Here is a 14,170-nt window from a genome sequence, read left to right on the forward strand (position 1 = left end):
ACTATCGTACTCAAACCTCGTTATTCTTGTACTTCTAAGGGCGACACAAGACCAGCGATTTCTCTGGGAGCCAATACGTCTTGGCTATCGCTGGAGGCTCGTATCTACTCCCTCCCTCAGACTCTTTCTTCAGCTCTCGACGGCGAAAGTTGTGTGTGTGGGTGTGTGCGTGTGTGTGTGTGGGGGGGGGCGGGTGTGTGTGTGTGGGGGGTGGGGGTGGGGGGGGGGGCTGAGTGTGTGTGTGTGTGTGGGTGTGGGTGAGTGTGTGTGTGTGTGTGTGTGTGTGTGTGTGTGTGTGTGTGTGTGTGTGTGTGTGTGAGAGAGAGAGAGAGAAAGGAGAAAATCATATGTCCTGAGGATACACACACACACACACACACACACACACACACACACACCCACACGCGTACACAAACGTTCTTATTTATATATTTTCGGTGCTAACATTTTTTTATTCTGAATGACAAAGACGAAAAAAAACTAATTATTTTATCTATCTATCTATCTAACGTATCTATCATGCTTTTTTATAATCAACACCTTATACTTCATTTTCCTCGTTTTTTTCACTTTCCTCTTTTCAGTAAATACATTTTCCTTTCTTTTGCATTATAACCTAAAAAACAACTTCTTATTATCTATCACACTTTATTTTTTATCATCAACACTTTGCTTCTCATTTTCCTCATTTTCATTTTTCATTCCTCACTTCCCTTTTTCCATTATTTACATTTTACATATTTCCCATTTTCTTTTATGTTCGTTTTATACCCCTCTAACACACACACACACACACACACACACACACACACACACACACACACACACACACACACACACAATCTATCATACTTTTTATCATCAACACTACTTCTCACTTTTATAATTCTCATTTTTCATTTCCCACTTTCCTTTTTCCATTATTTACATTTTACATACTTCCCATTTTCCTTTGTGTTCGTTTTATACCCCTAAAAAACACAATCTTGGCGCCCCACGGACACTCACGTCAGCCAGTGCCCCACAGGGAGGGAAAACGATGACGCCAAGCCTGATTTCTCCCGGGACTATATAAGGGAGAGGACCATCTGTAGGGGCTTCACTTTCTTCGGTGCCTTCGTCGGTACAACATGGCTCTCTTTAGACTGGTGAGTACAGACGGCGGTGAGGGATTAACTAAGGGGGGCATTCACGGGTCCGTTTTCTTTAGACACTTTTGACTCTGGCCACAAAGGAGATTAGAAGGGTCTGATCCGCTTATCTTGTACCTTAGAATGGGGTCTGATCCTGCGTGTAATAGAGAGAAAACATTGATAAAAGGATAGATTAGTCTGTTTCTTATGAGTGGTTTTTCATGTTCATGGGGCAGATGTTTTGTGTACACCTGAATTTATACCTTTATTTAGAACGCCTCAAGGTCATGACTTTCGCGGGATTGGTATGTGATTCTTTCTTTCTTTCTTTCTTTTTCTTTCCTTCCTTCTTTCTTTCCTTTTTTTTTCTTTCTTTCTTGCTTGCTTGCTTCCCTCCTTTCTTGCTTGCTTCCTTCCTTCCTTCTTCCTCTCTCTCTCTCTCTCTCTCTCTCTCTCTCTCTCTCTCTCTCTCTCTCTCTCTCTCTCTCTCTCTCTCTTACTTCTTTACTTCTCTTCTTTTCTTTTTTCATACTTTTTATTTATTTATACATTCATTTATCATTACGATTTTACTTCCATCTTTTTTAATCTATCTTTTTTTATACTTTTTGCCTATTTTTTTATGCTTTTATACTTTTTGTCTATGTTTACTTCTTTTAATTTTTGTCTTTTTTTATCAATTATTTTACTTTTTTATCTCTTTCTTTATTTGGCTTCGGGCGCGACACTCAAACTTTCCTTTATCACAATTTTTTTTCCTCAGTTTTCGCATTTTTGTTTCGATCTCACATCCAGCTTTCGACTTTCTTTTAAGATAATGATGCTGTTTTTTTTTTTCACAAGGAACGGCTGGGGGTTAATTCTCTCTCTCTCTCTCTCTCTCTCTCTCTCTCTCTCTCTCTCTCTCTCTCTCTCTCTCTCTCTCTCTCTCTCTCTCTCTCTCTCTCTCTTATCGAAATACGTATGTTAACTAACTTATATATGCTCCTATGTCCATAACCTGTACCGTACGTGTCCCTCATTCTCTCTCTCTCTCTCTCTCTCTCTCTCTCTCTCTCTCTCTCTCTCTCTCTCTCTCTCTCTCTCTCTTATCGAAATACGTATGTTAACTAACTTATATATGCTCCTATGTCCATAACCTGTACCGTACGTGCCCCTCATTCTCTCTCTCTCTCTCTCTCTCTCTCTCTCTCTCTCTCTCTCTCTCTCTCTCTCTCTCTTATCGAAATACGTATGTTAACTAACTTATATATGCTCCTATGTCCATAACCTGTACCGTACGTGTCCATCCCAGGTCGTAGCGGCGGCGGTATTTCTGACCTTGACGGAGGCCTATCCACGTTACATTCTTGTCCCCCTCGAGGACCTGAGCTTCGTCGACAACACCCACGCCAGACACGCCCGCTCGCTGCGTCGTCCCTCTTACGCCAATCCCCGCGCGGACCACGCCTTGCAGTACGCTGAGCCCCTTCCGCTGAGCCCTGCGCGCCACAAGGTTCACGAGGAGAGAGATAACGAGCCGCTCCTGACTGAGGCTTCCGACCCGTACCACAGTCACGTCGGCGGGTACGGGCAGAATGACCACGTGGACTATGGGGCATACACGGGTGGGTACGGCGCCTTCGGGTGGTACTCTGATCATCCTGTGTGTATAAACTGTGGGCACTACCATTAAGAACCTATTAAACCCCCTTAGTCCCTCTTAAACGTGTTCCAACCCTTTATCCCGAGACTCGATCCCATTATTCCAAGCTCGGGAGATGAAAAGTTTCTATCTGATCCGACCTTCCCCTTCCTCAATTCCTCCCTCCCCTTGAAGTCAATCCCCATAACTTAAACCTCAACCTGGATCTTCCCCATAACTTAAACCTCAATCTCTTCCCTTAAACCATTTTCTTCGAGGATTTTGAGGCCCGTTATCTCCCCCTCCCTCTTCCTCAATTCTTCCCCTCCCTTGAAGTCAATCCCCTTAACTTAACCCTCAACCTCTTCCCCATTAGCCCTTTTTTTCGAGGTTTTTGAGTCACGTTAGCTCCCCCTCCTTCTTCCCCAATTAATCCCCTCCCCTTGAAGTCAATCCCCATAACTTAAACCTCAACCTGGCTCTTCCCCATAACTTAAACCTCAATCTCTTCCCCAAAACCCCTTTTTTTCGAGGTTTTTGAGTCACGTTATCTCCCCCTCCCTCTTCCCCAATTAATCCCCTCCCCTTGAAGTCAATCCCCATAACTTAAACCTCAATCTCTTCCCCTTAAACCCTTTTCTTCGAGGTTTTTGAGTCACGTTATCTCCCCCTCCCATTTCCTCAATTCCTCCCTCCCCTTGTAGTCAATCCCCATAACTTAAACCTCAACCTGGCTCTTCCCCATAACTTAAACCTCAATCTCTTCCCCCAAACCCCTTTTTTTCGAGGTTTTTGAGTCACGTTATCTCCCCCTCCCTCTTCCTCAATTCCTCCCCTCCCTTTGTAGTTAATCCCCATAACTTAAACCTCAATCTCTTCCCCTTAAACCCTTTTCTTCGAGGTTTTTGAGTCACGTTATCTCCCCCTCCCTCTTCCTCAATTCCTCCCCTCCCTTGAAGTCAATCCCCATAACTTAAACCTGAATCTCTTCCCCATAACCCCTTTTTTTCGAGGTTTCTGAGTCCCGTTACCTCCCCCTCCCTCTTCACCGGTTCCCCCTCTTCCTCCCCTCCCTTTTCAGTCACTCCCAAAATTTAGATATCAAGTTCGAGTTTTTTTTAGACATGTCCCCTTTCCTTCCCCTGAACCATTCACTCCCATCCCCTCCATCCCCTCCTCCTCTAGTTCTTCCCCATTATAAAAACCCGTAGCCCATATACCCCATGACTTCAAGAGCTATAGAGGACGTGCAGACAGACCCACCTAATCCAGCACGGCTACACCCATTCAATAGATTATCTTGAGACTCCCTTCCCCTCCCTCCCTCCTTCTTCCCATCCCGATATGGCCTCGCCCGGTCATGATGAAATACCAGATCTAGTCCGTTGGTAGTGTTTTGTTGTGTTCTTTCGTTCGTGTTATATAAGAAGTAGCTGTTTCATCTTTCCGTATAGTGTGTCTTTTAAGCGTTCATCACGTTTTTGTTGTTTTTCTTGTTCTTGCTGCTGTTGTTGTTGTTGTTGATCTTGTAACGTGTGTGAGTTTATGAATAAAGTGAGTGTGTATTTATCTCCGGTGGTTTTCGATATTTTTTTTTTTTGTGACCGTAAAAGTTTTGTTATGGACGAATATATTTTTTTACATCAAAGGAAGAGGTTCAAGGGAAAAACAAAAGAAGAAAAAAACATAATGGAGAAAAATAAAGCCCGCTAATCACTGCCTATAGAAAAAAGTTAAGAAGAGTGGCCGAAATATATATAGGCCTACTCTTGACTAACAAACTTTAAGAGAAAAAATCATAATGGAAGAGAAATAAAGCCCGCTAATCACTGCCTATATAAAAAAAGTGTTCAGAGAAGTTGCCAAAATATATGTAGGCCTACTCTTGAGTAACAAACTTTAATACCAAAAAAAAAAAAAAAGAAAAAAAAAAAGAAAGAAACCATAATGGAAGACGAAAATAAATCCCGCTAATCACTGCCTATATAAAGAGTTAGAAGAGTGGCCAAAACATATAGCTAGGCCTACTCTTGACTAACAAACTTTAACAGCAAAAAAATAAATACCAAAAACCTACCATAACATTCATAAAACACTACAATACTTACTCAATCAACACACAACAGCAACAACAACTTACCAACAAAACTACGATAAAATTGATAAAGTCTGGGCTACAAAATAATTCAAATGAAGGAAAATGAAAGAAAATTGGACACTGCGTTGCTGTTGATGTATTTCCGAAAGGAGAAACAGTATACTTGAAACACCAAACTATCAATCAATTAATCAATCAGCCAATAAAATAGAGAAAAGAATACAACATCCACTAATTATTAACTACATTTGAAGGTTAGTGTATTTTAATTAACATTTTGAAAACAGTGACGGGAAAGGAAAATTGCATGCGTTTTTTATACAGTACTATACAGCTTTTACACTAATCCTCCCTTCACTAAGTTTTTCTACGATACAGTCATCTATTGGTTCGAGTGTTTTAATTAACATTGTAAAAACAGTGACGGGAAAAGGGAATTGCATGCGTTTTTTTATAAAGTACTATACAGCTTTTACACTAATCCTCCCTTCATTAAGTTTTTCTACTAAACATTCATCTTTTGGTTAGTGTCTTTTTAATTAACATTCTCAAAAAAGTGACGGGAAAAGGGAATTGCATGCGTTTTTTATACAGTACTATACAACTTTAACACGAATCCTCCCTTCATTAAGTTTTTCTACGATACATTCATCTTTTGGTTCGAGTGTTTTAATTAACATTCTCAAAAAAGTGATAGAACAGGGAAATTGCATGCGAGTATATCCATTTATAATATTGATTTTACACTAGTGTCTTTTTTATCAAGTCTTTCTATCACACTTTCATCTTTTGGTTCGAGTCTTTTAATTAACATTCTCAAAAAAGTGACAGAACAGGGAAATTGCATGCGAGTAAATCCATTTCCAATATTGATTTTACCTGCAACAAGAAACTTTCAATCAATCAATCAATCTCCAATGTCCCTTTTATCAAGTCTTTCTATCACACATTCATCTTTTGGTTCGAGTATTTTAATTAACATCCTAAAAAAAGTGACAGAACAGGGAAATTGCATGCGAGTAAATCCATTTCCAATATTGATTTTACCCGCAACAATAAACTTTCAATCAATCAATCAATCTCCAATGTCCCTTTTATCAAGTCTTTCTATCACACATTCATCTTTTGGTTCGAGTATTTTAATTAACATCCTAAAAAAAGTAACGGGAAAGTGAAATTGCATGTATATTAATCTATTTTTATATTGATTCTACATTAATCTCCCTTTTAACAAGTTTTCAATTATCACACTTTCTTTATTCCAACATTACTATCTCATTTCTTTTTTTCTATTTGAAGCTAGTGTGATTTTTTTTATTTAGATTTTCCATATATATACTACATACTTATTTTTTTTCCTAGAACCTTCTTTCCCTTCTTTTCTTTCCTTTTTAAACTACACCGGCTTTTGTTTTTCAGTTTTACGCTTGAACCAACATCTACTTGCCTTCCTTTTCCTTTTAAACTACACTTCCTTTTTAAAGTTTTACGTTTAAGCCAACATCTACTTGCCTTCCTTTTCCTTTTAAACTACACTTCCTTTTTAAAGTTTTACGTTTTAACTAACATCTGCCTGCCTTCCTTTTCCTTTTAAACTACACTTCCTTTTTAAAGTTTTACGTTTAAGCCAACATCTACTTGCTTTCCTTTTCCTTTTAAACTACACTTCCTTTTTAAAGTTTTACGTTTAAACCAACCTGCCTTTCTTTTCCTATTTAGCTACAGTGTTATTCAGTATTGCAATGATAGGAAGATGAAGGAAAAAAACTGACCTGCTGAAGGGAACAGGAAGGAAGGGAACCAATAACCAATCACCTATATACACACACACCTGGATTTAACTAATTGGCTGTCCAGGTGAGGTAGGTGTTGATTAGCCCCGCACACCTGGCTAGAAAGAGGGCATCCAGGTGACCCACTGGACGATGACCTCTTTGGCACCCTGCTTGTCCTCATTGACGGTCAGCCAGAGCTTGCGAGGGTCACCTGTCACTGGCACCTGTTAATGAAGAAATGGTGTGATGATGATGGTGATGATGATGCTGCTGATGATGATAATGATGACGATGATGATGATAATGATGCTCCTCTTCCTCCTCCTCCTCCTCCTCCTCCTACTACTACTACTACTACTACTACTACTACTACTACTATTACGCAGACTCCTTACGTTCTTATGTTCTTACTACTACTACTACTACTTCTACTACTACTACTACTACTACTACTACTACTACTACTACCACTACTACTACTACTACTACTACCACTACAACGGCCAGACCAATCCGCCGTAAGACTTCCTGGCGAGACCTACCATTGTTCTGACCTACGCTACCAAGGTATGTGAAATTTTCCAAGCTCTCAATGTCCTCGCCACACGCATGAACAGACTGCAGCGCGCTAACACTGATGCTAAATATGACCCCTGCCCTTCCATCTCCCTCCCTCCCCCTTACATATTACCCTCACATGGAGCTAATGAGCCTGTCACCTGAACTCACCTTGGGGCAGAAGACGAGCGGCTCCATAGCGATAGGGACGGCCAAGTGCATGTCATCTCCGAGTATGACGAAGGTGACGAAGCATGGGCCAGCCTGAGGGGACAAGAGGGAGAGTGCAGGAGTATGAGGTAGATAAGTATGAGGACAAGGGTGAGAACAAGGAGGACGAGACACACACACCTGACTAAATGGGGCAAGAAAACCAATAGCAAGTTACCTGTACATACACACACCTGGGTTTAAATAACAGCTGTCCAGGTGAGGTATAGGTGGTGATTAGTCTCACACACCTGACTAAATAGGAGGAAAACCAGGAGTGTGAAGACAAGGCAAGGAGGACAAGGAGGATAAGGGTAAGTATGAGGAGGAGGAAAAGGAGGAAAAAGTGTGTGAGGGTGAGAGCGTGAGAGAAGAGAAGGGTATCAGGACACCTCTCCTCCCGAAATTGACCTCTCTTTCGGCCACCTCTTTGGATTCTTTTTGTGAGCAGCGAGTAGCGGGCTTTTTTTTTGTATTATTGTTTACTTTTTATTGTGCCCTTGAGCTGTCTCCTTTGTTGAAAAAAAAAAGAGGAGGAGGAGGAGGAGGAAAAGGTGACTATATATATAAGGGTGAAAGTATGACAAGGGTGAGTGCCATTTCCCCCCCTCCTTACACCCTTCCTTTCCTAACCTAACCTAACCTAACCTAACCTAACCTATATGGGTCTTGCGCCTTACCTTCGAAGTGGAAACAATGAACCTCTCCCCGGCGGTCACGTTCGGCCAAAGGTTCCCGCCCACTGTTACCTCTGGGCGGGACCATTCACCGTTGTATCTGTCATTGAAGGCGATCTCCCTGCAGGTAAGAAACACAGGTGAGACAGGTAAGCTAGGCAATTAGGTTAGGTTAGGTTAGGTGACTCAGGTAAGATAGGTGCTTAGGGTGAGTTAAGTTAGGTTAGGTTAGGTTAGGTGACTCAGGTAAGATAGATAAGGGTTGGGTTGGGTTAGGTTAGGTTAGGTTAGGTTAGGTGACTCAGGTAAGATAGATAAGGGTTGGGTTGGGTTAGGTTAGGTTAGGTTAGGTTAGGTTAGGTTAGGTTAGGTTAAGCGACACAGGTAAGGTAGTGAATTAGGCAGGTAAGGTAGTTTAAATTCATAATCTTACATTCTTGGATCATTCTTACATTCTTTCTCTCTCTCTCTCTCTCTCTCTCTCTCTCTCTCTCTCTCTCTCTCTCTCTCTCTCTCTCTCTCTCTCTCTCTCTCTCTCTCTCTCTCTCTCTCTCTCTCTCTCTCTCTCTCTCTCTCTCTCTCTCTCTCTCTCTCTCTCTCTCTCTCTCTCTCTCTCTCTCTCTCTCTCTCTCTCTCTCTCCTCCTTCCCTCTCCTTTCCTCTTCTCTCTAACTCTCCCGTTCCCTTCTACCTCTCCTTTATTCCTTCCTCCTTCCTCTTCCTTCTCCTACTTCTTTCCCTCTCTCTCCCCTTCCCTTCCCTCTCTCTCTCTCTCTCTCTCTCTCTCTCTCTCTCTCTCTCTCTCTCTCTCTCTCTCTCTCTCTCTCTCTCTCTCTCTCTCTCTCTCTCTCTCTCTCTCTCTCTCTCTCTCTCTCTCTCTCTCTCTCTCTCTCTCTCTCTCTCTCTCTCACTTGCTGGGCCCGTAATCGAAGTGCCATCTTAGGTGAAACGAGAAGAAGAGGTCGCCATTCTCGAAGTCCAGCGGCTCCCCATCTGGAGGCGCGAAGTGAAGGCGGAAACCAACGCTGGAAGTATGGTGGGGTAAGGTTATGGGTTCTCTCTCTCTCTCTCTCTCTCTCTCTCTCTCTCTCTCTCTCTCTCTCTCTCTCTCTCTCTCTCTCTCTCTCTCTCTCTCTCAAATCAATACTTTCTTTATTTTTATATGTTTTGTATGTTTTAAATTTAAGAGAGGTTTGAATACTCTCTCTCTCTCTCTCTCTCTCTCTCTCTCTCTCTCTCTCTCTCTCTCTCTCTCTCTCTCTCTCTCTCTCTCTCTCTCTCTCTCTCTCTCTCTCTCTCTCTCTCTCTCTCTCTCTCTCTCTCTCTCAACCATTACCATACGTTGCTGGCTATCATGCGTTTGAAGATACCCTGAACTTAACCTAACCTAACCTAACAAAACCCCAAACAGTTACTATAGGTCTTGACTCAGAATAACTATAAATGGATTAACACAATTCTCTCTCTCTCTCTCTCTCTCTCTCTCTCTCTCTCTCTCTCTCTCTCTCTCTCTCTCTCTCTCTCTCTCTCTCTCTCTCTCTCTCTCTCTCTCTACCCCCCTCTCTCTCCCTACCCCCCTCTCTTCCTCACTCACTTTGCCTCAGCCGTCGGGATCACAGTCATCTGCACGGTAAACTTGTCATCGCAGGTCAGGTTCGAAGGGAAGATGAAGAGGTACTCAGGCTGGGGCGGAGGCAGCGGGAAGGGCGAGGGAATGTAGGGGCTCCCGACGGCGCCCTTCCCGATCTGTTGCAAGCTGATGCCCATTGTCACGGCCATGAAGGTGTTCCATATGACCGGCATCGCCACGCTAGGGAGAATGGGAGGGAAGAGAAGGATGTAGTATGGAGGTGATGGGGGAGGAAAGAGTTACGAGTTTGTGGAGTTTGTGATAGGGAAAGGGTTATTGGGTGATTATTGTTGTTGTTGTTGTTATTATCATTATTATTATTATTATTATTATTAAACACGATATGAATGGCAAAAATTTAACCGCTTGAGATACAGAACGTAAAAAAAGTGCTAGAGAGAGAGAGAATCTCCTAAGAAGTTCTTCGCTGAGGTCATTACTGTTCTTGATCACGTCCGCAATTTGTTGATAACGCGTCAGCCACGAATCGCGTTGGTTGGCTGACTCCTGGAGGTCACGACTCAGCTCCTGCACGATCCGAAGCACCTCTGCCCCCTGACCCGCAGCCTGGCCCTAAGGAACGAGGTCAAAATAGGTCAAACTCGTGTAGGAAGGTGTTAAGGTGAATAATTTAGTTAACATTCTAATAAAACGGACACAAAATAGGAATAGGAAGTTGTCAGATATTGATTTGTATATAAACTCCACAGGCAAAAATAGTTGGTAAATGAAGTGTGAAGTTGAAATTAATTGGAATATGAAGTTAAAAGAAAAAAAAAGAAAATAATTGAAATGTGAAGTTAACAGTCAAACTTGAATATAATATGAAGTTAGAAGTAAAATTAATTGAAGTAGGAAGTTAGTAGTAAAAAAAAAAATGATGAAAATATGAAATTAACAGGTCATAAGTAATTAGAATGACTTAGGGGGCGTGAAAACAACAACAACAACAACAACAACAACAACAACAACAACAAAACAACAACAACAACAACAACAACAACAACAACAACAACAGCAAAACAACAACAAAACAACAACAACAACAACAACAACAACAACAACAACAACATGGTGCCCCCTCTCCCTTGACACCACCGCTAAAGTAAACAAACAAATAAGGTTCACATCAACTATCTCCAAAGGCCAAAAAAAGGAGATCAAACGGGTCCAAATGAGTGGTATTTTAGGTTCATGGTACAGCAGAAGAAGGGTCAAACTACCATGCACCGGGGTCATAAAACTACCCATGGAAATGCCAACAACTCCCACGAAAGCCTTGTTAGAAATGTTAACTTAGGCGACGATATGTTTAAGAATGTTTCAAAGTTCAAAAAGGAGATCAAACGGGTTCAAATGAGTGGTATTTTAGGTTCATGGTACAGCAGAAGGGTCAAACTACTATCGGGGTCATAAAACTACTCATGGAAATGCCAACAACTCCCACGAAAGCCTTGTTAGAAATGTTAGCTTAGTCGATGAAATGTTTAAGAATGTTTCAAAGGCCAACAAGATCAAACGGGTTCAAATGAGTGGTATTCTAGGTTCATGGTACAGAAGAAGGGTCAAACTACTATCGGGGTCATAAAACTACCCATAGAAATGCCAACAACTCCCACGAAAGCCTTGTTAGAAATGTTAGCTTAGTCGATGAAATGTTTAAGAATGTTTCAAAGGCCAACAAGGAGATCAAACGGGTTCAAATGAATGGTATTTTAGGTTCATGGTACAGAAGAAGGGTCAAACTACTATCGGGGTCATAAAACTACCCATGGAAATGCCCACAACTCCTAAAATGTTAACTTAGGTGATGAAATATTTAAGGATGTTTCAAAGTTCTTACCCACAGGCAGAGCGCGCAAAAAAGCAACCGGAACTTCATGGTGGCCGAGCTTCAACTGAGGGTCTTATCGTCACCAAGATATATATGATCAAGTCTCACCAACTCATCCTTCTTACGTAATCTCAAAACACCGTCACGTTCTTTTTCTCATCTCCTTCCCTCAACCTCTAACCAGCTTCAACGATCTACAGTGGGACCTTTATTTCCTATTCTGCATCTTCATTTCTGTATCCAGCTATTTCATTTTGCTATTAGATCTTAGAGAGAATACGAGGAAAAATGAATCCAGAATCACACGATCTTGAAACTCATATATCTGTCCTGTTTCTTCCTCTCCTCTGCCACTCGTGAGAGATTAGAGGAAGGGCCGTTATCAGGTAAGAGAGACAGAGAGGGAAGGAGGGAGAGGGAGGGAGAGACGGTGACCTCTGTCCGAGAAAGGTATAATGGAGAGGTGTTTGATAAGGGTAGCGAAGTGTCCCCCCTCGATTATCTAGTCATGTGAGTTTGGTCATGTGAGGGGTAGGCCCAGAACGGAGTGGCACGGAAGATTGGGGAACACCATCACATGACTTATTGGTTCACATTAACAATTTCTAAAGGTTAAAGAGGGGGTCAGTCGGGTTCTAATGAGTGTTTCCTTGGGTTTACGGTACAGCAGAAGAAGGGTCAAACTAACACCAGGGTCATAAAACTACTCCTGGAAATGCCCACAACTCCTACGAAAGCCTTGTCAAATATGTGTTCTTGGGCGGGGAAATGTCTTATGATACGACCTTTGACCAGGACTTGAGAAGGGCTATCCGTGATCACCTAGAATATTACGCATGATTTTTTTTTTTCTTTTTTTTTTTTTACAGCAAAGGAGACGGCTTCAAGAGTAATCAAAAGAGCGCAGAGAGAGAGAGAGAAAAAAGTCCGCTACTCACCGCTCCCATAATGGACAAAAGTAAAGAGTGACCAAAAGAGAGGTCAATTTCGGGTGGAGATTCTTATTTTTTGCCACGATTAAAGGATCATAGACCACCTAGCCCATCTTAAACCTAGCGAATATGATTTTTTTTTTACAGTAAAGGAAACACCACAAGGACAAACAAGGACAACACTAATAAAAAAAAGCCCGCAAATTATTGGTCCTACGAAGTTAAGAAAAGTGCCCAAAAGAGAGGTCAGTTTCGGAAGGAGATTGAAGCTATTTTTGTTTTTTCTTTTCGTTTCACCTCCTTTTATTCTTCCTTTTCCTCCTCTTCCTCCTCTTTTTCCTCCTCCTCCTCCTCCACCTTTTCCTCCTCCTCCTTCTCCACCTTTTCCTCCTCCTCTTCCTATCAATGTTCACCAATCTATATTCTACGACATCCTCCTACTCCTCTTCCTGTGCATTCCTCCTCCTCCTCCTCCTCCTCCTCTTCTTCCTCTTCCTCCTCCTCCTCTCCTACAACAATACTTCCTCTGTCTATCCTCCTTCCTCCTTGGCCGATAACGAATAGCCGATATTTTGTAGATACCGATACCGATACTTCTTTTTTTTAATTACATATCAGCAAGACTTTGAAAATATAGAATTACTGATTTGTATTTTAAGGTGAGATTTAAGGAAATTTAGGAATAACTAGAAGTGGATATGGTTTTGAAAGTTGATGGGAAAAAAAGAAAAATAAAAAAGGAAAACAGGAAATAAGTCATTGAGTTTGGAGTAGGGTAATAAATGATAAGGAAAGTGATATGTAGGTAGCTCTCGTGGCAACAAACACACAAACAAACAAACAAACAAAATATACTGCAAACTCAGATATACGAAACGGCAAAGATTTAAAAAGAAAAGAAAATGCGAGAAACGAGTGTGGATATATGGGGAAGAGGGTGGATGTTAAGCATATGAAGAGATGGATGTGGGGTGGATGAGGTGGATGACTTCAAGGGTTAGGTTAGTGGAGGGCAGAATGGATGTTGATGTGATGTTGACGAGGGTGGATGTTACGTATATCAAGAGATGGATGTGGGGTGGATGAGGTGGATGACTTCAAGGGTTAGGTTAGTGGAGGGCAGAATGGATGTTGATGTGATGTTGACGAGGGTGGATGTTACGTATATCAAGAGATGGATGTGGGGTGGATGAGGTGGATGACTTCAAGGGTTAGGTTAGTGGAGGGCAGTGTTTGTGTGTTGATAAAGGAAGACCGTGAGGTGAATCGATACGGCGGGGCTCGAAGTGGGTGCAGGCGTTTGTGAGTATGGCTGACTGGTACACGAGAAACGAATATACTAACTTATTTGAGGGTATGCTAAAAATAGATATGTGTGCTTTATAGAGGCCGTGGAAATGGGTTTTTACATTATTTCTGTGGATATTCATTTTTTTGTCAAACATTTTCCTTGTTTTAGAGAGAAAGAAGAAACGGAGGAAGGAAATGTGGATATAGGAAGAAAGAGGAAGTATTAAAGAATATCTGGTAAATAGGGGAGAGAGAAAGAAATGGAGGTAAAGGAGGGAGAGAGAGAAAAAGAAGGTGCCTATTATGGTCTATTCGTATTAGATTGGATTTTTTCGTCTAACCTTTTGCTTGTTTTAGAGAGAAAGAAGAAACGGAGGAAGGAAATGTGGATATAGGAAGAAAGAGGAAGT

At 41.7% G+C, this 14,170-nt stretch overlaps 1 protein-coding gene and 1 long non-coding RNA gene across 8 annotated transcripts; one reads left to right on the forward strand and one right to left on the reverse strand.

Annotated features, from left to right (window-relative positions):
- The first annotated feature begins 3,293 nt into the window (after window positions 1-3,293).
- Window positions 3,294-4,326, forward strand: LOC126992991 (uncharacterized). The gene is made up of 2 exons (XR_007747221.1): window positions 3,294-3,403; window positions 3,546-4,326. It is a non-coding gene; the product is annotated as an uncharacterized LOC126992991 (long non-coding RNA).
- Window positions 4,327-4,968: 642 nt separating this feature from the next.
- On the reverse strand, window positions 4,969-9,912 carry LOC126992996 (uncharacterized). Of its 7 annotated transcripts, none has more exons than XR_007747236.1 (6): window positions 9,669-9,912; window positions 8,986-9,099; window positions 8,079-8,196; window positions 7,360-7,452; window positions 6,553-6,854; window positions 4,969-6,428 (listed from the first exon to the last, which is right to left on the reverse strand). XR_007747236.1 is itself a non-coding variant. In XM_050851823.1 (5 exons), the coding sequence occupies exons 1-5, from the start codon at window positions 9,875-9,877 to the stop codon at window positions 6,747-6,749; spliced, it is 642 nt and encodes a 213-aa protein (XP_050707780.1). In that variant the 5' UTR covers window positions 9,878-9,912; the 3' UTR covers window positions 4,969-6,746. The 7 variants fall into 7 exon arrangements, 1 of the variants encoding a protein (XP_050707780.1); XR_007747237.1 differs by having other exon boundaries at window positions 4,969-6,359; window positions 6,549-6,854; XR_007747235.1 differs by having other exon boundaries at window positions 4,969-6,424; window positions 6,549-6,854.
- Window positions 9,913-14,170: the final 4,258 nt, after the last annotated feature.

This window comes from Eriocheir sinensis, unplaced genomic scaffold (assembly GCF_024679095.1).
Source record: "Eriocheir sinensis breed Jianghai 21 unplaced genomic scaffold, ASM2467909v1 Scaffold538, whole genome shotgun sequence".
Lineage (NCBI taxonomy): Eukaryota > Metazoa > Arthropoda > Malacostraca > Decapoda > Varunidae > Eriocheir > Eriocheir sinensis.

What these genes read in the sequence shown, in the direction of transcription:
- LOC126992996 (XM_050851823.1), bottom strand. Translation starts at nt 9,877, where the DNA reads ATGCCGGTCATATGGAACACCTTCATGGCCGTGACAATGGGCATCAGC. An exon ending in ATCCCGACGGCTGAGGCAAA is followed by an intron (nt 9,100 to 9,668) that starts GTGAGTGAGGAA and finishes CCATACTTCCAG; the next exon opens with CGTTGGTTTCCGCCTTCACT. An exon ending in CGCTCGTCTTCTGCCCCAAG is followed by an intron (nt 6,855 to 7,359) that starts GTGAGTTCAGGT and finishes CTTCATTAACAG; the next exon opens with GTGCCAGTGACAGGTGACCC.